Source organism: Fundulus heteroclitus, unplaced genomic scaffold (assembly GCF_011125445.2).
Source record: "Fundulus heteroclitus isolate FHET01 unplaced genomic scaffold, MU-UCD_Fhet_4.1 scaffold_129, whole genome shotgun sequence".
In the NCBI taxonomy this organism is placed as follows: Eukaryota; Metazoa; Chordata; class Actinopteri; order Cyprinodontiformes; family Fundulidae; genus Fundulus; species Fundulus heteroclitus.
Window position 1 is genome coordinate 20,861 of NW_023396541.1, and position 24,164 is coordinate 45,024.

The 24,164-nt window shown below is 40.3% G+C and overlaps 1 protein-coding gene across 1 annotated transcript; it reads right to left on the bottom strand.

Annotated features, from left to right (window-relative positions):
- Window positions 1-6,879, bottom strand: LOC118556260 (L-amino-acid oxidase-like). The gene is made up of 8 exons (XM_036129015.1): window positions 6,843-6,879; window positions 6,253-6,310; window positions 5,586-5,806; window positions 5,133-5,245; window positions 3,960-4,161; window positions 3,055-3,123; window positions 2,187-2,323; window positions 1-1,005 (listed from the first exon to the last, which is right to left on the bottom strand). Exons 2-8 carry the CDS (start codon window positions 6,281-6,283, stop codon window positions 204-206), a joined length of 1,575 nt encoding a protein of 524 aa, XP_035984908.1. The 5' UTR covers window positions 6,284-6,310; window positions 6,843-6,879; the 3' UTR covers window positions 1-203.
- Window positions 6,880-24,164: the final 17,285 nt, after the last annotated feature.

A 24,164-nucleotide genomic window follows, 5' to 3' on the forward strand; every position in this document is an offset into this window, starting at 1 on the left:
TGTTTATCCGTTTAGAAAACCTTATTTGAAATGTAATAGAGACGTTTATTGTTGTAAACTCTTGAAAAAGTCACCCACTTTAATGGTAAATGAACACACCATAGATTGAAAAACAAGTAGCATTACAATATTTTTCACTTAAAGCAATTAGAAAGTAACAATATATTAAAATTTTGTAATAAATCCATCTAATCCAACACATTTCAGAGCTCATCTCGCCCTCTGCATCTATCTGAAAACATTATTGCCTCCTTGTTGATATTGGCAGCTGCCCTGATTGCAGACTTCATGGCAGTCTCGATCCAGGCGTGAGAGAAGGCTGTGTGTTCTCCAGCAAAATGAACCCTTCCTTCCCTCCTAAAGAGCTCAGCGGCATACTCCAGGTGTTGATAAGGGGTGAACAGAGCAAAGGCCCCGTGGCTGTATGGATCCTGACTCCACTTCTTCACCAAAACGCCGGTGCAGAGAGACCTTACTCCTTCCCCATGCAACGCTGCTAAATCTCTGAGAGCCAGCTCTTTCAGCTCTTCATCGCTAGCACCGAGAAGGAGGAGGGAGTCATCAGACCAGGTGTAGGAAGCCAGGAGGACGCCTATGGAGTCGTTTCCTGGGAAGCCATGGCTTGGGTAGTAGATGAAACGTGACGGTCCATCTGTGACGCTCTTCCCCCCTCTGATCCCATCTCTCTCCCAGAACCTTTCACTGAAGGTCAGGAGGATTTTGGTGGAGCTGTCGTAGTGGACAGACCTCAGCGCTTCCATCTTTTGGGCGGAGAGCGGTGGGTCGAAGTCCATGTAAAGAGCTGCTTTCGCCGTGGTGGTCACCAGGACGATGTCGGCATTGACGTGGCTCAACGAGGACTCTTGATCCGTCTGGTAGAAGACGGTGACGCCCTTGTGGGACCGGCTGATACGCTGGACCTTGGAGTTCAGGAGAATAGGAACATGAAGCACGGAGAGAAAACTTTTGGGGAGGAGGTCCGACCCACCAACTACCTCATAGTACCTTAAAAACAAAGAAAGAAAAAGTGGTGTCATCACTTGGATTACTCCAGTTACTGTGGATGTTTTGGTAATGATAAGTACAGACAGGGTTTAATAAGAGAGGGAATCATCCATGAACTTTAAACCAATAAGTATCTAGGCATACTTTCACTCTTTAGGATGCACAAAATTTGTAATGCACAGACGGAAGTAGTTCAGCAATGATCTCAGAGAAGCATCAGTTTGGGAATTGTCTAAAAAGAGAATGTCCCTGCAATAAAAATAAAAAAATGTCCCACTGATCATCGTTGTGCTTACTGACTGATTTTATGTGGTACAATATGCTCTAAAATCTGTTAAAATGTGTAAGTACGACTTTGGTAAGCGATGAAGCCGCTCCACTCAATGGATATTTGGAGCATTACGGTACACTGTGTCACTACCTGATAGGACCCCTGAGCTGTCTACCAGACTGCCTGACTGTAATGTCTAAACTAGAAGTTCATTCATGTAAGGCAGCATGGAGTACGCGCTAGCAGCAATAAGCCTAGTAAGTTAATTCAATATGATATTACACACTTGGGAAGAATATTTAATGCACCTTATACTCTGGTGTGGCTTATGTGTGCACAAAGACACATTAATTCACACTGTGCCTCATAAGGTGCGCCTTATGGTCCAAAAAATACAGTATATACTGAAAGTTCCTGGAGTCTGAGACTAACTGATGCAAGTATTGTAGTATTATAAAGTATTATGATAAATAGTTTTGATGTTTTTATAAAATTGCATTGACCCTACTACATGATGAGGTTAGAAATATACATTTTATTTTGTATTTCCTGTTTCACGATGCAGTGAAAAAACTCCAGGCTATACATCGTACCCAACAAACAAGTTCAGGCCAGTCAGTCATGTATGTGTTGCTATGCTGGCCTCCGTTCTGGAAACCTGCCCAGCAAAGAGAACGTGTGCGGGCTTGATGGAGTGCATTATTCATCTCTACTGTAACTAAGCCGCACATTTTACCTGTACTATAGAAAACTTGCATGGGAAGCTAAGAAATTGTTCAGCTGCAATGATCTATTTTTGCTCTTCTAAATTTCTGTTTTTACTTATCAGGTTTGATTTCCAACTCCGGTCAGCTGTAATTCATATATTCCGCCCTCAGTGTCACAATATCATTCAGCTGCCAGGCCTTACGCGACGTTGTCACTGATGTCTGTTTGGTCATAGATCATCTCAGTCAGCGCCGTGTACATGAGGCTCTCTTCGTTGAGAAGTTCTCCAATCATCCTGATGGCCTCAAGGCTCAGATTTCCTTCTTCTTTCAAATATTCCTGTTAGAAATAGAAAGAAGGAAATATTTGCATGGTGCCATTTTCTTTAGTTCCAAACATAAAGAGGCATAATGAGAAATGGATGTTTGGGAGGTTTGTTGAAGTTATAACTTCTCAGTAAGTGCAACTTTTAGTTGTCACCTCAAGTGGGTTTTGGTCTAGCCTCGAGTTTCCTCATTTTTCATTGAGAATGAAACTGAAGCAATTATGTGGTGACCAAATAATTGCTTCTCATTCAAATCAAGATAAGATGGAGCCTTTTGTTAACATGCACCATAGAAATAGATTTAACTCTAATTACACTTTAAAACCTTCTTCTTTCACTTGGACCGTGATCCTTTTCTTAAACATTTTCTTTTTATCAAGAGTCAAATAATTTTTATCATTTGAAAACTTTGATTGATTATTCCATTTTTATTCCATCCTAACTGGATAATTGTTGTTGTTTGAGCTGGTTTTAGTCAGGTTTGCTTTGCGAGACTCAGTTAGTCCAGAATGCTGCAGCTGGTCTCCCAACCCAAACTACTTGCTTTACTTTTCTGGCTCCTGGACTTTGCTGTCTCAGCACATTTTCAGCACCCTAGTCGTGTTAAATCAGCCAAATAAATAAAGTTGAAGTTGGTTTTGATTGTCATAAGCATTAATTTTAAGCTGTATTTGTTGCACTTCCTGTCCTCCATTCATCCTGTTCCCAGTAAAAATCCACAAGATGTGTTCAGGTGATGCTTTACCTTCACAGAGTAATGATCGTACTTTCTAAAGGCAGCCCTGCAGCCGTGAGCTTCCACTTCGTCTCTGACCTGCAAAAAAGAAAGGAAAACTTAAGCGAGATTGTGGAAGCAGCAATAGCCTGTGGCTTCGTGGTTGCTGTCGCTGCAGTTATCCAGTAATAGGAGAGTTCCCTCTGGGCTTTTCAAGGGAATGCAAATTACAGGAAGTTTAAAGTCTGTTTAAACTGAATCGGTTTCTATTAGATTCAGTTCAAAACCATCTAAGCTTAATGTACGTAAAACTATATTGTTATCACATTGTAACAGATCCATTTGCGGAGGTTTTACTTGATGCAGTTGTTCAGTTTCTATCGAATGAATATGTCAGGAACACGTTTTCAAAGCAGAATCAACAAACCCTCTGGGCAGAAAACAAGACGGGTCTTTGCAAAGCAAGGGACGTGGTTCTTGTAAAATAAACATGTACTTATCGCGTGACTCCAAGGCATTATTTGTATCACATATCATAACATGATGGCAGTGGTACACCCCATCTTTTTCAGGAATGCATATCCAACCCAATCCTTGGATCTCTATCTGATACCAACATATATAGGTTAGGATTCACATGCACGCATCAAATCGCATCGCTTGTGTGAGAATGAGAAATACAAAAATAAAACAAGCTCCCAACATCATTGCATAGCTACAACTGAAAACTACGAACTGTGAGGATTTAAAGTCGGTGACGTAGACAGACCAAGTAGTCCAATAGATGAAATTTAAGTTTCACTACTCCTTTATGCTGATGATGAACACCTATTTTTCTGTCACTTTGTCATTAGTTTTATCAAAAAGACTTGAGCAATCTAATTTTCCTAAGCATGAAGCTGAGATTATTTGGATATTCACTCTTTTCCACATACCTTTTGCAAAGCTCTTTGCAGCAGGTCATCAGCCGACAGCCCCTTCTCATTGTCCCTGACTTTGTAGTTGAGGATATCAGGGTCTTCTTTGACTGCATACGTTCTTTTCTTTACCCCGTTGACCAAGTAAAAGGTGTTACCGTCTTCCATTCTAAACTTTTTCAACTTTAGCCCCCGCTGTTCTGCAAACCAGAGGGCGATCCTGTTGGTAGAAACAGCTGATAGTGAGTCAGCCTGTTACTCCAAGCTGGGCTGAAACTTTCAGTCAAATAAATCCTGTTTTAGTGCTGATTTTCTGAAAAATAAAATTTTTTTATTCTCATGTTACTTGTTTAGCCATTTTTTCCTCCCCCTTGGAAACTGATCTGATCCAAATGGACATAGACATGTAGCTTTGCCGCTTATTTTTATCCTTAGTTTCTGGGATGTTTAATATTATTTATCTTATTGATTGAAAACTGGCAAATTTCTATCTAGATTACTATTCAGTGTTTATGGATAGACTGATAAAATAATCAGTTATAACAACTGCATGTTAAAGTGACAGCATCTCTGTCATTAAAGGCAATTAAAAGCTTCAAAGGAGACCAGCTCCCTCAGTTTAAAGTCATTTTGTAGAAGTTTCCATGCAGAAGGAGCAGCAAACTGAAAACCCTTCTTTCCCAGCTCAGACCGGACCTTTGGAGCTGACAATAAAAAAATTGGACGGCTGAACAAAGACGATCGCTCTGAGCGGATGAGTGCAGGTACAAAACGTCGTCATCGTCCAATGTTGGCATGATTGTGGCAGCAACAAGCCTCCTCTGGGCCTCAAAGGAGAGAGTGCAATCAATCCAGATATGGATACATTCCCAAATTGGAAAAAAGAAACCCAGCCTGATTCTAAGTCGATTTACCAGCAGTTTAATATGGTTTGAAAACGAAAGTGTGCAATCAATCCAGATATAGTTATACTAAGAGCCATGTACTTCTTCCCAAGTATGTATAATGCTGAAGAGCACAAGATGCAGAACTATATGGCGTATAATTTATTGATCATAACACAACTTGAATAATTAGGAAGGTCCAGAGGAGGTCTTGCACTCTTTAAACTAAATTTCTATAAGCCTTCTCTACCTGCGCCTATAGTAGGTTTGATGATGCAGAGAACTAGCCTTTGTGTGTAAAACTCACTGGTGAAAACTTGGGATTCTCATTGCGCCCAGCTCAGCGTACCAGCCCTCCTCTTTATTCCTGTAGGTTTCCACTCGTCCACCAACACGACCGCTGGCCTCTAGTATGGTCACCTTGTTCAGATAAAGAAACATGAGCTTTGTGAGAGCTACGGAGTCCGTTTATCAATGTCAGACCTTAGTGCCTTGCAAAAATAGTTTTTGAATGACAACTTTAAGTATAAAAGTTAGAATAATATTTGAAATAGGAGCTTAGTCAATTTTGGGATGAACTCCTGGTCTGTTGAAAATTATTTGTGGCTTAACGCTAATCCCATTCGAACACATAATAATTAGTAATTGATCTGTTATTAGGTAAATTAGCTTCCAGGTTAAAAAGCTTGATTGAAACTACAGTTTCTCATGTAGGTGAAGTTGTTGGAAGCAGATGAATTTATATGTGCGTTACGTGTACCTGGTGCCCAGCATCTTGAAGCAGTTTAGCTGCCGTCAGTCCGGCCATGCCAGCGCCAACAATAACTACGTGATTAGAGCCGTTGAGACGCGGAAGGCCGTTTTTCATCGTCCTCAGCAGATCGTCGTAGTCTTTGTCCTCCAAGCATTCGGCGAGATGTTCCTTGAGCCGGACGGCAGCGATGGAGCTGCAGCACATCAGCCACAGCAAACCGATGGCGACTGGATGCAGGAATAGAAATAAAACAAAACACCAATTAGTCAAACTGACACAGCAGATTGGGATCTAAACAGAAGCTATAAAATTTCAGAAATATGTGGGCCTTCTTTTAAACTTCACAATTAAATTATGCTAGAAATTCAAAACTGAATTTCCTGTCTAAGAATAAAAGGAGAAGAAGAGCCTGACTCCTCTACACTGGATCACGTTTTTTTAGTGGATGTTCAGCAACAATCGAAAATCCAAGCTTTGATCATTTTAACCCCAAAGCAGAACTGAACCTTTTTCTGTAATTTCTTTTACCCACAGACAGGAAATGAAACAACTAAAGAGAGATTGCTGATGTACGATCCCAGCAAATCAAGTATTTTGCTTCATTCATAAATACACCCTAAATGTGATATTCAGCTCAAGCACCTATCAAGCGATTTCAAGTGTAAATATTTACATGATTTGGATTTCCTCTCCTGCGGTCCCATCTCGGGTTTAGTTTTCTTATCTCCGCTCTGTTTGGTGAAGAAAATGAAACGTAACAAAGGTCAGAAATTATGTTTCAGTCTCACTTTTTAATGTGATAATACTTCAAAGCAGTGCATTTTTTTAAGATTAAACACATATTTAAATATATTTTGCTAGATCTTACTAAATAATTTCACATGAATGTCCATGGATTTCATAAAATGAATGAAAAGAATGAATTGAGGAATATAATCTCAATAATATCTTACATTTTTATCTCTGAATCTATACAGATGTGTGTGTATATATACTACATTTAAATGGCAAGAATTACAATGAAAATTATTATCATTTAAATGTTTTTTTTCCTCCAACACAAGTTAAAAAGACCACATCTAAAATCTAAATAGCTCTTGGCTTCATTTATGTACATTGTAACTGATGTAAACTCTCTCTGTTCTGGCTTTTCTAAGAAAAAATTACTTTAAAATGGAAAATCTATAAAACACAGACTGAGAAAAAAAAGAAAATGTTAACTGACACAAATCAAAATGTGAAAAAAAAATAACAGCTTCTTACCTACAGATGAAGTCAAACGTCAGACGTGCTGCTGCCACTCGTCTGAGAGTTTGTAATAAACACTTTCGGTTTGTGCTGAATTATGTCTTTGTCAAACAAGTTAGCCTGCATGAGTAAATGACTCATCTTTTCATACCGCCGTCTCCTCCATCATTTATTAAGTCTCAAATAATCTGTGAAAACAATATTAATGAGAAAACAAAGATCCACTTCATTGCCAATACGGTAAAATAAAGTTTTATTGGATCTGACCTGTTCCTGACTTTGTGCCAGGTCACATGCTTGGCATGAAAGTGAAGGCTCGGCAGCTGAACAGTTGTTGACTCGTTTCGCTTAATGAAAGGTGAATGACATACTTTCACATCCTGTTTGTGAACGGCCTAGCGCTTTATCAAGTCCTGAGGACACCACACATTCACACGCTGCCATATAGATGATGCCACTCTGATGACTGACAGCAGGCAAAGCAGGTGAAGCGTCTTTCCCATGGACACAATGACGGAGAGGGTAGGAACAAACCGGCAACCCACCGGTTAAAGGATGAACCACCATGCACTGCACCCAATGAGAAGGTCCAATTAGCAGGCAATGCCTTACCTCCAGCAGATGTTTGGATTTCCAACATGCCCAATGTAAGCAACCAACCATGAAACCATGACTGGAGGCTACAGGCTTATGGAAAAGTGCACAACTACACTGCAGTGATGTTTTTCAGGTGCTGAACTATCTGGTTTAAACTTCAGATCACGTTTTTTTTTTTGCAGGTGACTCCTGTTAAAACCACCACCGAACTCCACTTAAAACTACAAACAATGACATTAGCATGCAGTATAAAGAGAATAAATATGTTTTTTTCCAAACTAAATTAGAACATCAGTGTCTGAGATTTCACTCATGTGAGGAAAAGTATTATGCAAGATCAGCCCGCCTGGTTCTGCGTAAAGACGCTTGCGGTTTGGTCGTAGAGTTACAGAAAGAAAAAAACTGTACAGCAAGTGTGTCTTACGCAAGACCTGTGACACAAAAGTCAGCTGCTTTGGGAGTAAAGTACTGGTTTACAACATCTGACCTCTCCCAGAGCTAAAATTAGATTTATTTCTGGGTTATGATGACTATGCAGAGTGCCTCGGTATATTCATCATAACTAAACTGATTTCTGTTGTCACTAGCATATTCTCCTGCTAAATAACAAAAATTTGAAGGAGCAATGAGATAAATTTTATTGTTTAGATAGAAATAATAAGAAAATAGTGATGTGAAGAACTAAAGGTATGTTTTTAGTTGGAATATGATATAAAGTCACACACCATCTCTCTGTGTCGTTCTCCAGTCTTTTGTTCACAAATTCCCCCTGTGGGAATATTTCGCTTATCGCTCTTTAAAAAATACATCTTTGACTGCATTCAAATTTTAGTTCCAATGTTTTATTTTTATAAAAATGTTCTGTATTCAGGAACACTCTGATCCTGCAAATCCAATTGCAAACAATTATGTGCAGAAATAGCATGCTTTTTAAACCAAAATACTTTCAGTTTTAATTCTTACTTTTATGATTTTTATCATTTATAAAACGAGGAAAAATGCAGATGCACATTGGATTTGAACACTTTTAAAACCTTCCCGCTCCAGAATCTACAGGTCACAACAATCGTCTCCTTTTCTGAACACAGCAAAAGGAGACGATTGTGGATTTCAGGAGACGCAGGAATGCGTCAAACGCCGTTTACATCAAGACAGGAGAAGCAGAGGTGTGGAGGAGTATGAATTCACCGTTCACCTGGACAACAGATTGGATCAGTAACGTTTAATTTTCCAGCAGCAGATTAGTGTTGAGATAAGCAGCAGCTGGAAGGGTGATAGCTGAATGGCGCTGTTATTGCAGCGCTGCAGTCAGTAGTGCAACAATTTGGGCGAATGGAGACAAAAAGCCTTGCATGAATGAAAGAACTGCTACTGAACATTTCTTTTATTTTCATTTGTGGAGGCGTCTGCCAACAAGCTGCATTAAGGAACAACCAGCATATTCTATGGTTCTGGTCTTTTCTTCAACAGAGCAACCCAATGGAAGTCCAGAATGTAGTCCAGTCCAAAAAAAAAAAAAAAAACTTTTCAATGCACCCATTTCGTTGAGATCTAGCTGTGATAATAACACAATGTAGCAATGTGTGTTGCAAAGGCAGCATTAAACCATGAAGTTTAACATAGGTTTCAACAAAGATGTTTCACTTTCAGATGAAATTGTCTTCTAATTAATGTTTGGCTCTAGTTTCAACCAATCCCATCAGTTCTCAAAGAGCCCAAACACAGATCTTTATAAAATGAGGCGCTGCAACCTTCCCACACTTAGATGCCCCGGTAATTGTAAATCTGCAAAATGCAAAGTTAAAAGGCAAATGCAGAAAGATGAAGTTGTTCCTGAACGGTGCCTTACTTACTTTGACGATGATCAAACTGATGGGAACGGCTGAAAAAAAGCTGTGTTACTGCCTCATCCAGTGTCCTGAGCCTTCGGTTCTCTGTTGTTTTCCCGCTTCCTCCTTCCCTCCTATCCCACCCCCTGTATGTCTTTACCTGAACGGTATGTGTTTGATAGCGTGATGTTAAACGTTCGTCGGCAGCTCTATCAGCTCATCACTGAGCTCTATGTCTGCTTTTCATTATCTTCAATCATGTCTCCATCATGTCTCCATTTGTCTCTAACGGCACAACGTTTTTTTTGGACACCTGAACCGGCCTTTTGTTTGTGCTTCAGGACACCTGGCAGCCGTCAACACCTCAGCCGGCTCCTCCATTTTCCTGCTGCTCCGACACTACGGCCAGGTTTAATCTCTGCTCTGATCCACGGCCTGCAGTTCTGCCACGTTGCTTCCAACGTACAACCACAGGTTAAAACCCGTGTCCTGAAAAGAAAAGCAGTGAGACATAAATGTTTTTATTCGTTCTAATCTGGGTAAAAAGTTGTTTGGCACCAGCTCCACTCCTGAGTCCCCATTTATCCAAATGTACAGATTTTGAGACGGATAAGAGCCCCAACGTCTTTCTCAAGTGTTCCTGTTTTGAATGTGATGAATCTGTGCCCTCCCATGATAAGCTGTTAAAACTTGTGAATTTGAGTACAATATTCCAGGGAAAATCAGAAATGTCTGCATCTGCTGGATCGAGGTTTGTAAGCAAAGAATCTACAAACCTAGCAGAACACAGTCCAATGCATGTCGCATTTAAGACAATTAAAAAGGGACGTTTTTTTTACGCATCTACACACTGAGTTTATAGTGGCATGGTACGAACAGAAACAGTTTACACCCGTCAGGAGTGAATGAAACCCACCTGTATAATTATGGCTGCGTGTAGGTGAAAACAGTTTATTTATATAAAGATACATGAGCAGAAAATGTTGCTTTGGGGCCTAAAGCATTTTTTTAAATGTGCAATGGACTGGCATTGACAGCAGGACCCCTTGCGTGTTGGAAAATGGATGTATGGATGGGATGAACTTTTACTACTGACCAGCAAAGTGCTTTACTCCAAAGACACATTCACCTTGCTCATACGTCTAGCTTTGTTAGGACCCATCCTACCACTCAATTTTAATGGTCCTGACCAGCCCTCGCTGCTCCTTGGTCATGAGTGCTGCAGAGTTTCTGTCCTTATCGTCACTCTGGCACATACAGGAAACCAGTTTCTCTCCAGTATGGGGAAATGCAGTTCCTCATATAAAAAAAAAAAAAAAAATCCTAGAATTATATTCACTCACTGTTAATGTGAGGTCTGTTTTTTTCCTCGACAGTGATTCAAAATTATGTTTTAAAAGCTAATTATAGTTTATTCTATTTCTTGCCTTTGTCACCCTAGTTTAGATTGTAATGTTAATGCAGTTCTTAGCAATTTTCAACTACAGTCTTTCTTAGTTTCACAAAGACTATGTCGTTTATTTTCGGAGGTGCTGTAGGCCGGGATTTGACTCAATCATCCATCAGCGTTTCTGTCACGTAATGACTTCGGAGTTAAAGGCTGTCCTAATCCAGCACAGCAGTCCGAAGCCCCTTTCCTCCCCACGATAGAGTTCTTACTCCATGAAAGGTCAGAAACTGTCATGCACCAGAGACAGAGGGACCCAGTATTCAACCAGACAAGCAGAGGTTAGGTAAAAGATAATTTATTAACAAAATGCAAAAAACAAAACGGGCATCAAGCCAAAAATGGGAAGATTGCATCCAATAACCAAAAAAAAAAAAAAAAAAAAAAAGCAGTCACAGACAAAACTATATGCAAAAACAGGGGACAGGCTAACTCAAATATCCAGAGGCAAACAGAGAGCATAGAAAGCTGGACTAGACTCACCACTTGGCACAGAAAAAAAAACAATGATGTGGCAGATTGCAGGGGGCAGAGGCAGGTATAAGTAAGAGAGTGATCAGGTGAATGGAGTGAAAATAATTACTAGCATGGGTGGAGCTAATCAGGAACAGGGAAGTGCTTGGGAGTAAAACTGAAGCTGAAACGATGGTGACTGGAGAAGGGGAGTGACAGGGTGGAAGAATGCTGGCAGGTGAACTGAATTAAGACTGGTGACAGAAATGGTCGGAGCAGGCCGGATAAACTTATAACATAAAACAAAATCAAACCACAAGAAAACCCAACTTATTCAAAAACTAAGACAGAACCTAAAACAGAAACTGAACTCAGGAGAGTGAAGTAATTAATCAAATAACAAACACAAACCATAACCAAACCCAAATCATGACAGAAACAGGAGCTATAAGCTTCTATTTTGGGTATTTGGATGGAGCCAAGGTCGGAACTCAACTGTCTTGAATATCTGTGAAGACTGAAAGTTCTTTAGTGTGTTCACAGATTTGGGTGGAAAAAAAAATAAACTCAGTCAAATTAATTTGATATAATCTTTTATCGTTAGGATTGATTATGGTCATTGAATTATATACAACATGTAATTTGGCTGAAACAATAACAAACTCACCTTCAGCTTGTTTTTTTTTTTGTTATTTAAATGGACCACATCAAGCAGCGGTTTAAAATTGCTGTCTTTTTATGAATTTGCAAAGGCTGATGACTCTGATAGCACGTTGTAGGTGTTTCATTTGAAGCTGACAGGATAACTGTGTGATAATGCAGCAAATATGACTTACAAGTATCGTCTCCACCTCAAAATAAAGTGTTTGAATGAAAATATTCTGTTAAGGTTTAGAGCTGATACGTGCAGCAGGCATCGGGGAACTGCTGAAAAATCCTGAACTCGTGCCTCAGCAGGTCTAAAGACTTTGGAGGTTTTTTAAACATGCAAAGTCATCAGGATATGTAATTTACAAAAAGATTTACAGGATTATTTTAAAATAAATTGTCTAAACTCAGAATGCTAATAAATACATGTTTGCGTTAAACACATCCTCCAGGTTTTTTAGATATCGCCTATAAATCCAGCTGAGTGGCGGTTCCAGAGATTTTCCCCGGCAGGTGCTAAAGGTGAGCTTAGTATTTAACAGAGAGTGCTACGATGGATAGGACGTCCAGGAAGCATCTTTGTTGGGCCACATTACAGAGAGTAAGTCCTGCGCCTCTTTAATCGTGTGTCCCTGTTCTTTCTTTCCTTTCCAGCAGCTGAAGTGTGTTTTCTGTCGTTACTAATAAACTTTTTTTTTGTTTCTGAAGAACTTTCTAGAAGGATTTTGTCTTTAGGTCATTTATGCTTTCTGCACCTTTTCTTTCTATCAGGAAGTCCACAGTAAGATACACCAGCTGTTTAGCTGTTTGGCTCTGCCTTTTCTGCCATTGTATAGTCGCTGGTGTTATTCCTGTCTTGATGCAGAGATCTGCTTCCTTTCTGAGTGTCTCCAATTTTTTGTTTACGTTTTTTTCTGCTAAACCAGTGATTACAGCATGGGTCAGATCATTTGTCCCTTCTAGATCTATAAATTAGGAGACTGTAACCTAACCCTAACCCTAACCCTAACTGATCAGACATTAATTTAGTTGTTTTGAAACTATCCTCAAAACTGATAAGAGAAAGGACAAACATCTAGTCTATAAATGCAGAAAGCGCTTTAGCCTTTGTTTCACCTTTTTTTTCTCTTGTGAACAACGTCATGCTGAGTGGCCATAACTGCTGGGAGAGTTTATGTTGCAGCACATATGGAATCGTACCGGCATGCCCAGCAAATGTCACTGAATCACTGAATCTCGTCTTGGTCCATCCTGGGGACTTCTGCTTAGATCCTCTAGCTGTCCACTACTATCAGCCTTCAGAGCAGCGGTGGAAGGATGGCTGCACGGTTGATCTCCTTAATACTTTTTTTTTTTTTTTTGTTAGTCGGAGTCTGCTTTAAATAAAAGATAATATTCGTTTTCTTTACATGGAGATTTGGGTAGTAAAAGTGTTCCTTTCATCTGTTTACTGTGGGGGAAAATATGCAGAAGCAAGGTTCAATATCCTGTTGCCTAATTTTGTTTACAGCATATAATAATTGAGTTTTTATTAAAATGGGATGTTTTGTTGAGGAAAATATCACATCTAAACATTAAAGAATATTTAGTTAAAAGTAAAATAGAATAATCTAATATTTTCTTGGGGGTGCTATGACTTTTCCAGGTGGAGCAAAAGCACCACCAAGCCCCCCCCCCCCCCCCCCCACACGTCTGTCATGAGTGGATTTGGCTTCTAACTGATATACTAGATTAGACCAGAAAGAAAATTCTATAGGTTTAATAATACAAGTAATGATGATGATGAGGAGGAGCTGAGCCGAGGGGGTTCTTCTGGAACAGGAAGACAGGATTCTACTGTAGAAAAGAGATTTAGATGAGACTTGCAATTTAGAAGGACAGGAGGTAAATAACTTTGTCTTACTGCTGTGGAAACAGGTGATGATGCCGCGGGGAAAGTCAGGAGGACCGGGAAGCTGGTTTGAGTTGTGTGGTTTAGCTGGAGTGCTGGAAGCAGGACGGTGGAGCAGATGGTGATGGAGAGAAGACAATTTGCTTCAGAGAGCAAGACAAAGATGAGCTGGAGATAAAGTCTATGATCCCAGGATAGTTTTAACAGTCAAGGAGAGAATTGTCCAATGGGTTTTGAGGTGATGCAGTGGGAGGTTCCTTACAGGAGGTCACAAGGAGACAAGCTAGACAAGCCAGGAGGATATCACAAAAAGGGCCCTTTAGCAATATCTATATCTATAAATCTATATATCTATATATAGATAGATATATAGATATAGATATATAAAATGGCAGTCAACTCCTGTTGTAACCTCCTGATGAGTAGATGGCAGGTGTGCAGAAGCAGAAGCTCAGTTTTCGCTCCGCTGTGCCCTCCACTGGCCGTAAACTGCTATGACACAGAAGGAAGAACAGCCGCAATAAGCAACTTCCTCAAATGCTGACGGTGTCATGATTTCTTTCTGATGAAATGGACCAAAATGAGGGGCACAGAGGCTATTAAAGAATTTAATGGTCTTCAACAAAGACTCAAAATGAGCCAGGAAGAAAACAATATGAGCAGAGGTGGGAAGAAACAAAGCACCAATACTTATTTTCAGTATTTAAGTAGCTTTTTCAGGTATCTGTACTTAACTCAAGTAATTATTCCTTTGACAAACTTTTACTTTTACTCCCTGTGTATGAACAGAAATATCAGACTAATATTAACTAAGAAATGTCATGCATGGGTCCTACTGTCCCCCAAATTTCAAACTTCACCCCTCATTTAGGCCCTGGGGGAGTTTTAGTACCAAGCCCATGGATCCAGATTCTGGCTGCCTTCTGTCTCTGTCCCATGATCCAAGTGTAACAACACTCCAGGATCATAACCCTGACTGAAAGACACTGATGTTCACTAAAATGCTTCATAAACACAATTTGTGGTTTTCTTTCCTTTTTATTACGCACATTATATGAGTGCAAAGTCAGTCTGGTTAGCAAGGTGTTGGCCGTCTCACCCACAAATCTGATCCCACAGCTATATCATGCTATTAAATAAACCAAATAGGTTTCTTACCACCTTTGAGAGGAACATAGTAAACAATTTGAGTTTCCTCATTTAGCAGTCATGGTTGGTGTCTGAAAAAGTGTCCAAAGCCGTCGGCCTAAGGCTGCAGGTCTGACCAGACCTTGGCTTGGATCAGGTGGTGCTTTAGGTTCCTGTTCCTCCTGAAAGCAGCTCTGATCTTCCTATTGTCGGCCCTTCACTAACACATATGAACCCCTCAAAGTTCCTTCCCAGCTGTCTCACCAGCTGAACATTCACAGGTGAGTAGGTGATAAAAAGAAGTATCATGGTCTCATCAGCTAGTGTGGATTCAGAAAAGGACTTCAACCATCTACATATAGAAAGGATCGCTGCTACCCTCTGCTGGACAAAATTGCAAACAGCACCCTAACTGCTTCATGAAATTCAATCCAATTTTCAATTCAATTTTATTTATATAGCGCCAATCCATGAAACATGTCATCTCAAGGCACTTTACAAAGTCAAATTCAATCATATTATACAGATTGGTGAAGAATGTCCTATATAAGGAAACCAGTTGATTGCATCAAGTCTCTCCAAGCAGCATTCACTCCTCCTGAAAGAGCGTAGAGCCACAGGGAGAGTCGTCTGCATTGTTGATGGCTTTGCAGCAATCCCTCATACTGAGCATGCATGAAGCGACAGTGGAAAGAAAAACTCCCCATTAACAGGAAGGAAAAACCTCCGGCAGAACCGGGCTCTGTATGAACGGTCATCTGCCTCGACCGACTGGGGTTACAGAAGACAGAGCAGAGACACAACAAGAGAGACAAAAAAGCACAGAAGCACAAATTGATCCAGTAATCTGTTCTACATTAGATGGTAATAGTGGATGATCTGTCTTCCCTGGAAGATTTCACAGCTAACAGAACGCCAGACCAGGTGTACCTTCTATGAACAGAAAAAAGACAGAGAACAGTCTGAATAAAAGTCTGATTCTTGTGTCCAAATTCTATTAGATCCCAATAATTGTGACTTGACCAATCTTGCAAACTGATGAAAACTTGATTTAAATAAAGACATGTGTGTATTAGTAAGTTTTTTTTAAATAACTTTTGATGTCTAATTGGCATGTAGTGCTGACATTTGGACTTTTAGCGATTGTGATGTTCAGAAAATCCACAGCAGTAATCCTGGTGGATGACTTTAACCTAATTAAAGCATTGTGAATGTTTAGAGTGTGTAGTAAATGATTAAAGTCCTCCTCTGAATACGTGCAGAGACCCCAGATATCATCCAAATATCAGGGAAAAAGCAAAGATTTTTAACACACTTATTCAGGGCAGCCATGAATATGTTGGCATAAACCGGTGCAAACCTTTTTCACATGGCAGTTCCTTTCGCCTGCAAATAAAACTCTCAATTGAATTGGAAATCATTCCGGGTCATAGCGGCCCCAGAACAGATCATCCTCAATGTTTCACAGTAGGGACAGGGTTCTGTTCTTGATATGCTTAATTTTTCCTTCTGTGAACATAAAGCTGATGTGCCTTGGCAAGAAAAAGTAGCATTTTTGTCTTATCTGTCCATAGGATATTTTCCCAGAAGCGTTTTTGGCTCGTCAACATGTAGTTTGGCAAATTCCTGTCTGGCTTTTTTATGATTTATTTTCAACAATGACATTGACATTTTCCCATTAAATCCACTTCTGACTCAAACAACAACAAATGGTGCGACCTGACACTGATCTTCCTGGAGCTTGAAATTAACTTTAATCTTTATACGTTTTTCTGAGCTCTTTTGTAACCGTTCGTATTATCCACTTCTTTGATTTGTCATAAATTGTCCTCCTGCGGCCATGTCCAGGGAGGTTGGCTACAGTCCCATGGATCTTACATATATGAATAATATGTGCAAATGTAGTCACAGGAACATCAAGCTGCTTGGAGATGGTCTTAGAGCCTATAATTTTAATATTCTTTTCAATAATTTTCTTTATAATCTCCTGAAACAATTCTCTCTCCTTCACTTCCTTTAGTCTATGTTGAGTTTACTACACACCATGTCACCAAACAGCACAGTGGCTACCTGTGGCCCTATATATAGGCCCTGACTGATTACAAGATTGTAGACACCTGTGATGCTTATTAGTAGACACACCTTGATCTAACACGTCCATTTGGTCACATTATGTTCATTCTTGTCTAGGGGTACCATCATTTTTGTACAGGCCTGTTTCGTGAGTTTATTTTTTTTAAATAATTATGTTGATGCATGGTTGAAAAGCAAGTTTGACTTTCATTTGATCATTTTCATTGAATGTGTATTTATTATTACTTTTGTCAGATTCAAGTTATTTCTGTGGCCATTGCAGGTTTTTCTTTCACTAAGCGAGGGGTGCCAACACTTTTGTCCAGGTGTGTAGCATGTTTCTAGGTGCCAAAGCAAATCAGTCTGAAATCCTCATTATGTAACTTTAATATCCAAACTTTGACACCTAATTTATGCATTTACTTTAGGAAATTCCAAAATTGCTTTAGCCTTTTACATTTTGTCAAGACAAATACAATATTTATAAAGAACATTGTTTTCAACATATCTCCGAATCAAAGTCTGACTTTTTCAGTATATTTATGAACCGCTGCTATGTGCCAAAAACTAAAAATCTCTTCTCAACACAGATTTGTGAATAAATGTACAACTCAAACTGCTAAAACTTCTGCATTGCATGAAAGGTAAACGATGTGGCAAGATTTCTCTTGAATTTTCCAGAGAATGGAAGGACGGTTTGTAAAGCTACAATAAAACTGTCACCAACGTCTTGTCGACAGACCCCGAGGCTGAAAACCTTTCCAAATGTCTCTGTGAACAGGAATGACAGGTAAAAAAGCTGAACATTTTGTATCAGTTTTCGAGAGTTTTATAGGGACTTCCTTGATATGTTGAATATATTTGTCTAGTCTTTTCAACATTTAAATTCTGCCTTTTTAAGAAATGTGTTGGTAGAAATATCGATTACTAAAAATTATTGTGCAATGAATTCCAGATCCACAATAATTTCTTCTCTGAAGCAGCACATTCGGTTCTACCAATGTAAGACTGTGACGAGCCAAACAATGCACTTTACTTTATTATATTATAATGCATTATTAACTTATCAACCTTATTATTTAAAAAAGGAAGCAATTCTAACAAAGTGAGTTCTCTCTAAAAGATGAACTATCAAATAAAACTGTATGCATCTTTGATACATCTGATCAGGATGCCCCCTGGGCGCTTCCCATTAGTGGTTTCCTAAGCATTTCTCACTGGGAGGAGACCCCAGGGATGACCCAAAACCTGTTAGAGGGACTATATATCCCTTCTGGTCAGGGAACGCCTTGAAATTCCCCGAAATGAGCAGAAGGATGTCAGTCGGGAGAGGAATGTCTGGGGTTCCCTCTGGTATGGCTTGATTTTAGTGCCAAAATAAAGACCATATATTTCTATAAATATAATCAACAAATGGATTAGTTTTAAGATTTCAAAAGATCAAGATTTTCTACTCTTGCTCTTCTTTCCTACACTGATGTTTGACAGCTGAGGTGAAGTTGTTTAAAGTTTGGGGCGCCTGGCTTTTAATGGACCACAGTGTTTAGGGCCTCAGTACAAGTGAAACTTAAAGAATCTCAGCTTTTGTGAAACCAATGGAGATCTCAAAGATCTCAAATTTATGAAACCAGATGGCATGAGAGCAGCAGTGGAATAATTAAATATACAACAATGCCTGTTCAGAGCACAGTTTTAAGTTTTAAGCACATGAACAAAAGAAATGTCAAATAAATGAGGTTTGTGGTCAGAAAACACTGCACCAAATTGGAGAATCGATAAACAATAAGATAAAACCAGGTCACAAATGTCCCCTCCTTCAGCGATTAAACTCTGTTTTCATGGAAGCACAATTTTAGACTAACGGACAAAATGTCATTTGAATATTTTTGATATACTTTGGTGGTCTGTAGATTACTGCTCACAGTACAGATGGGGAACGATCCAGGTCACATTGAGTAGTTCATGTTATGATCCTTGCTGGCTATCTGTCAGTCCTCTGCTCCATGCTAATTTACTTTGTCCCGTTTTCCTGTGGTCCTCTGGCAGCTGCTCGTTAAACTAACACCCTCCACCAGTGGTCTCAAACTCCAGTCCAAGAGGGCCGGTGTCCCGAAGCCTTAGATGCTGCTTCAACACACCTGACTCCACTTTGAGGACATTTGCAGAGTTCTGCAGAGCTTGACAACATGCTGGTGAGGCATGTCAAGGTTTAGTTTTGATTTGGCTTTTGTTTAACATTAGTTTTCAGATTTGACTTTATTTATTGTTAGTTTTCAGTTTCCTCCTCCCCTTCTCACTCAGCCTTCCCTTCAATCCCTTTGCAGTCAGTCACACCTGTTGGTAATTAATCAATCAGACTCATTTCACCTGCTAGCCTCCCTATTTAAGCCTCCCTCTGTTCTTAGTTCTCTGCCTGTCCGTCATCATTCTACACCTACTCCTCGCCTGTCTGCCTGGTTTGTTCCTTCTGGCCGTTTTTTTCCTGTAGTGATGGTGAGATGAAGCCTCATGAGGCATTGAACCACTTGAGCCAACTGGTTCGAGAAAGGGTTCATTTCTTGGAGCTTCATGTGCACACGAAACCCCCTACTGGCCAGATGTATAATCACAGCCAGCTGTATCTTAACACGTGTGATGCATTGATTTTTTGTCTATTATGGCTCTTGGGAATGACTTCACAAAAGGTGTAGGACGAAATCATTTGTCTACATAAATTATGTATACACATATGTGTATAATAAAATATTGTTTGAATGCATTCTCTCTGTGTAATTAGAGGACCGTGAAAGTGCTTGTGGAACTAGGGAGGGAGTAGTGAATAGGCTACTGCTTGTGTAACTTGGATAATTTCATGCATTTTTATTAAGAAACAACAATTTCTCCATAGGGGAAATCCTCCTCTTTCTCGCCGGCTCCATCCTACTCCTATCCTGTCCTCGCACTAAATCTGCTATCTATCTATCTCTCTCCTAAACTCTCCAAACAGCTGTTTGGATAGTGTTTCCCGCAGGAATTTGCTTAGGCGAGGCGGTGAGTTGGTGGCCGGAACAAGTTTTGTGTGGATGACCGGTGGAGCGCGGGGGACAAGTTTTGCGCGGATGACTGGCGGGGGGCGACTCTCTCAACTGATCCCAACTCGCCTACAACAACCCACATTTTGAATGGAGCCTGTGGGGTTTCTAAAGCTGTCGAAGCCGCGCCAACATCTGAACCACTTCCCGAAGCAGTCACGTGGTACAGCCGGCCAGCGAGGCTTCGGACGTCATCGTTTTCGGCTCCTCCCCTAAATGAAGCAAGCTTTGATACGCGCTTTACGGAAACGCCCCCTCCATTACTCGACACACGCCTCGAAGCCTCGGCACATCACGTAACATCACTAGTTTCCTGCCTTAGTGTTATGTTTTGTATCTTTGCTTGCTTCTGGATCCACTTGTCTCCCCTCTGCATCTCAGGCTGAGCTTCTTGTCCGTGGTGACTCGACCTGCAAGAATTCACCTTGATTTGCTGTAATCCTGCTATGGTTCTGGTCCTCAAGATTCTACCCTGTCCTGCTGCTAATCCGGCTGTTACTCTGGCCTTCAATAACTCACTTCCTGTGGATTCTCTGCCGTGCTGAGAGGCCTGCTGCTGTGCTCTGGCTAGCTCTCTGCTGAGCTGCGGACTCTGTTGCCTATCTCGGGACTCTAAGAACTCTCTCTCTCTGTCGGATCCCTTATTTGCTTTCTGCTTTTCTGGACATCAGCTAGGACTGCTTCATGACCATGATTGTTGCAGAGGTCTTTTGTTCTTTCTACCTGTCAAATATCAAGCCTGTCTTACACACCTGTCTGAAGCCTGAGCCCTATTTGCTTGTCATCTGCTGCTGTGAGCTATCTGCTCCATCTAGGTCTGGTCACTACCTGCACTAGCGCTGGTCTATTTTATCCTTTAAAAATGCAAACACTGTGCCTGGCTGAAAGTCAGGTTTTCTGCCTGCTCTGGCATTACAGTTCAAAACTGGGGGAGACAGGCTTTTGGAGTTGACCTGCCAGAGTCCCATCTTCAGTCTGAATTAGAATCTGGGCAAGGATTTGGAGATTATGATGTTGCAAGGAGGACTTTAATGACAGAAGACTCAGCGTTCTTTACCAAAGAAAATTGACAAAATAACAGCAGAAAGATGCAAAAAGCTGGTTAGCGGTTATAAAAGGGGTTTCAACGCTCTCTTCTTCTCAGGTGCAAATGTAATTATGTACGAGAAACTGAGATGTGTTCAGAGGTATTCCATTACAATGTAACAAACGTTTCCAAATTCCTCATTTTTCCATGTTGTGCTGTCAGTATTTTTTTTCCGTTGTAACCTGAGATGTCACAGTTCCAGCTTATTTTCAGAGGAACTCTAAGTACAGTTGACAGGTTACAAGGATTGTGAAACAATAACCGGCACCTTAAAAGGGTGTAGAGCAGAGCCTGAGGGGTTTAGTTATCTCATCAGAGCAGATAATCTATGAAACGACAAACTTAAATTACTCTCTCAATTTAATCAGCAGACAGACTGTTTTTTTAAAGGCTTAGATGGTTTTGAAATACTTTTTATTTTGATGACTATAGCTTAGAGCAAGCAGAAAATCCAAAATAAGGAAACTTAAAATTGAACAGGTTAGTCTGCAGACTCTATAGACTGGATAAAAGGCTTCTAATGGTGCCTCTAGGTCGGTTAAAAAAAGGAAAAATATAATCTGTGGATGGTGAATCTACCAAAAATCTACCAGGAAACCTTTGCACCGGTCAGGGCAGTTATCCTCATTGCTTTTCCTCCTTTTTGTACCACACTTTTTCCTTCCCTTGAGGATGCTGCAGTGTGTTAAACAGCAAGATTCTTGTGAAATTACTCTTTGCCTCCCGTCCATGTGACTCACCATTTTAAAAAGTGTTTCTTCTGTCTTTAAAATACAAAAATTAGCACATAACCTTATATTTTTGTCTGTTCGATTACATATTTTTTAAATATTAAATCATCAGTTGTTATGGTATTTGTTTCTTTTGTCTTTAAAATAAAAAAATAGCACATAACTTTATATTTTTGTCTGTCCGATTACATATTTTTCAAATATAAATAATCAGATGTTATGATATTTGCTCAGTACTTGAGTAGCCTTCATACTGAGTACTTTTTTTAAACTTGAATAATTTCTTGGCTGGCCACTTTGTACTTTTACTTGAGTAAAAACATGTTAAAGTAGTGCTACTCCTGCTTGAGTACAATTTTTGACTACTCCACCCACCTACTTGGATTTTTGATAACATCCCATGATTACTTATTTTATTTTGGACATTTAGCACCCATTATTTCCACTTTAAGGCTTCATGCACACCCTCTTGTGCATAGCAACATGATAGGAAAAAAGCAACATTGTCCACCTTTGCTCAGCTAAGTGACAATCGGAGTGACATAGACAGTGACTGCAGGCAGGTACATGTCTGTTTGTTCCTCTGCAGTTCTTTTCATCTTATGGATTTGTTTGAACATGTACAAACGCTAGAGGTACAAGTAGAAATATGTTGTCACACAATGACTCAGATTTCTGTGTAATGCAAGGGTTCAGTTAAAAGCGGCCTGCTAGCAACATCTTTCCCTTATTGCAGCTAAAGTTATTTCACTGACTTTAACAGGAAGAGAAATTTTATGATAAACATTTGAAATTTATTTTTCATCTCAGTATGTTTTGGCACCCCACAAGAGGCCCTTATTATCTTTTGTACACTGAAAAGTGGCTCTCCAACCTGGGAGCTTGAAGGCTCTTCTTAAGATCTTAGCTGTTCCTTAGATTGTACTCTTCTGGACTGAGATGTCTGTGGGAGCCAACTTCTCCAGAGTGGGGGTTACTGCCCCGTGTTTCTGGGGCCTCTTTCCATAGCCTGCACCTGGGATCTTGCTTGGTATGGTAGATCTGGGCCTGTATTTCTCTTGTGCTCAAGGCCTGCTCCTGTGCTGCCATTATCACTGGCTCAGTGCTGTCCTTTAGTCCAGCCATCTCTAGCAATTGGTAGGATTTGGTCATATCAGCCACTTCAGCTATCTGTTGGTGGTACGTTCCATTCAGGGGATTTTCCACCCACAATGGTTCCTTCTCTTCCAGCTTCCATTGTCAGAGACATTCACTGATCGCTTCATCCCTAGGGGCCATCTTTCTGTTATAGGCTTGAACTTGGATCTTTTATATTCAATTGTGGCTCTAATGCCCTTCTTTGAACTTAGGGTATAGCCTGTGGATACTGGATTTGGGGTGGAATCCAGCATGCATGGTGAATAGTTTCATGTCTTAACATGAGTGGTCTGGATTTCCTCCTTTGGCCAACTTATTATGCCAGCAGGGTATCTGATTACTGGCAAAGCATAGCAGTTGATTGACGAGACCTTGTTCTTGCCATTGAGTTGACTTCTCAGAAATTGCCTCACTTGTTACAGATATTTGGCTATCACTGTTTTCCTTGTGGCCTCTTCTAGGTTGTCATTTGGTAGTGGTATTCTAAGGTACTCTATTTTTGTTTCTGGGAGTGTAATCCCCTCTGTTCCAATCCCCTCTGTGACAATGAGAGGGATTACCATCCCTCTCATTGTGACCATCCGTTCACATTTCTCAAGACCAAATGACATTCCGACGTCCCTGCTGTAGATCCTGGTGGTGTGGAACAGTGAGTCAATGTCTCGTTCACTCTTAGCATACAGCTTTATGTCATCCATGTACATGAGGTGGCTGACGGTGGCCCCATTTCTGAATCAAATTTGATCTGTTAAGTATGTGAAAAATCTGTTAAAAATTGGCTTTATGATGACAAGATTTCTGCTTTTGTGAGCTGGCAGTTACTTGGAGAATTGAGAAATTGTGAAAACGTCGGCAGCTGTTTTCAGCCCATGTCAAGGCTGTCTGATCAATGTGAGTTAGATGTCCGCTACCAGCACTCAGACTGAAATGCTGTATAAGTAGAACTGCAGGAGAGCTGTGGTTTCTGAACTTGCTGGTAGGTTGGGAACAATCTTGGAGAAAGCTGGAAGCTGTATCCTGGCAGAATGATCACAATTTAGCTGTTTGGGAATCACCGTTGAGATGTACCAGTGAGACTTTAAAACAATTGCTGCTATCCAATCCTCTGCAATCTTAATTTATCCTGGATGTTATGTAAACAAGACAGTGTGTGAGCTTGAACAGAGCATACTGAACTGAACCGCCTGATAACATTCCACCACTGTGAAAGACTAATGTCAAGTTCTATCGCTATCTGGGACAGTT

Excerpts from the sequence above, each read along its gene's own strand:
- LOC118556260 (XM_036129015.1), bottom strand. The coding sequence starts at position 6,283 with ATGGGACCGCAGGAGAGGAAATCCAAATCAT. Across the intron at positions 2,324-3,054 it reads ACGATCATTACTCTGTGAAG|GAATATTTGAAAGAAGAAGG; the intron begins GTAAAGCATCAC and ends TATTTCTAACAG. Across the intron at positions 1,006-2,186 it reads GACATCAGTGACAACGTCGC|GTACTATGAGGTAGTTGGTG; the intron begins GTAAGGCCTGGC and ends TTTGTTTTTAAG.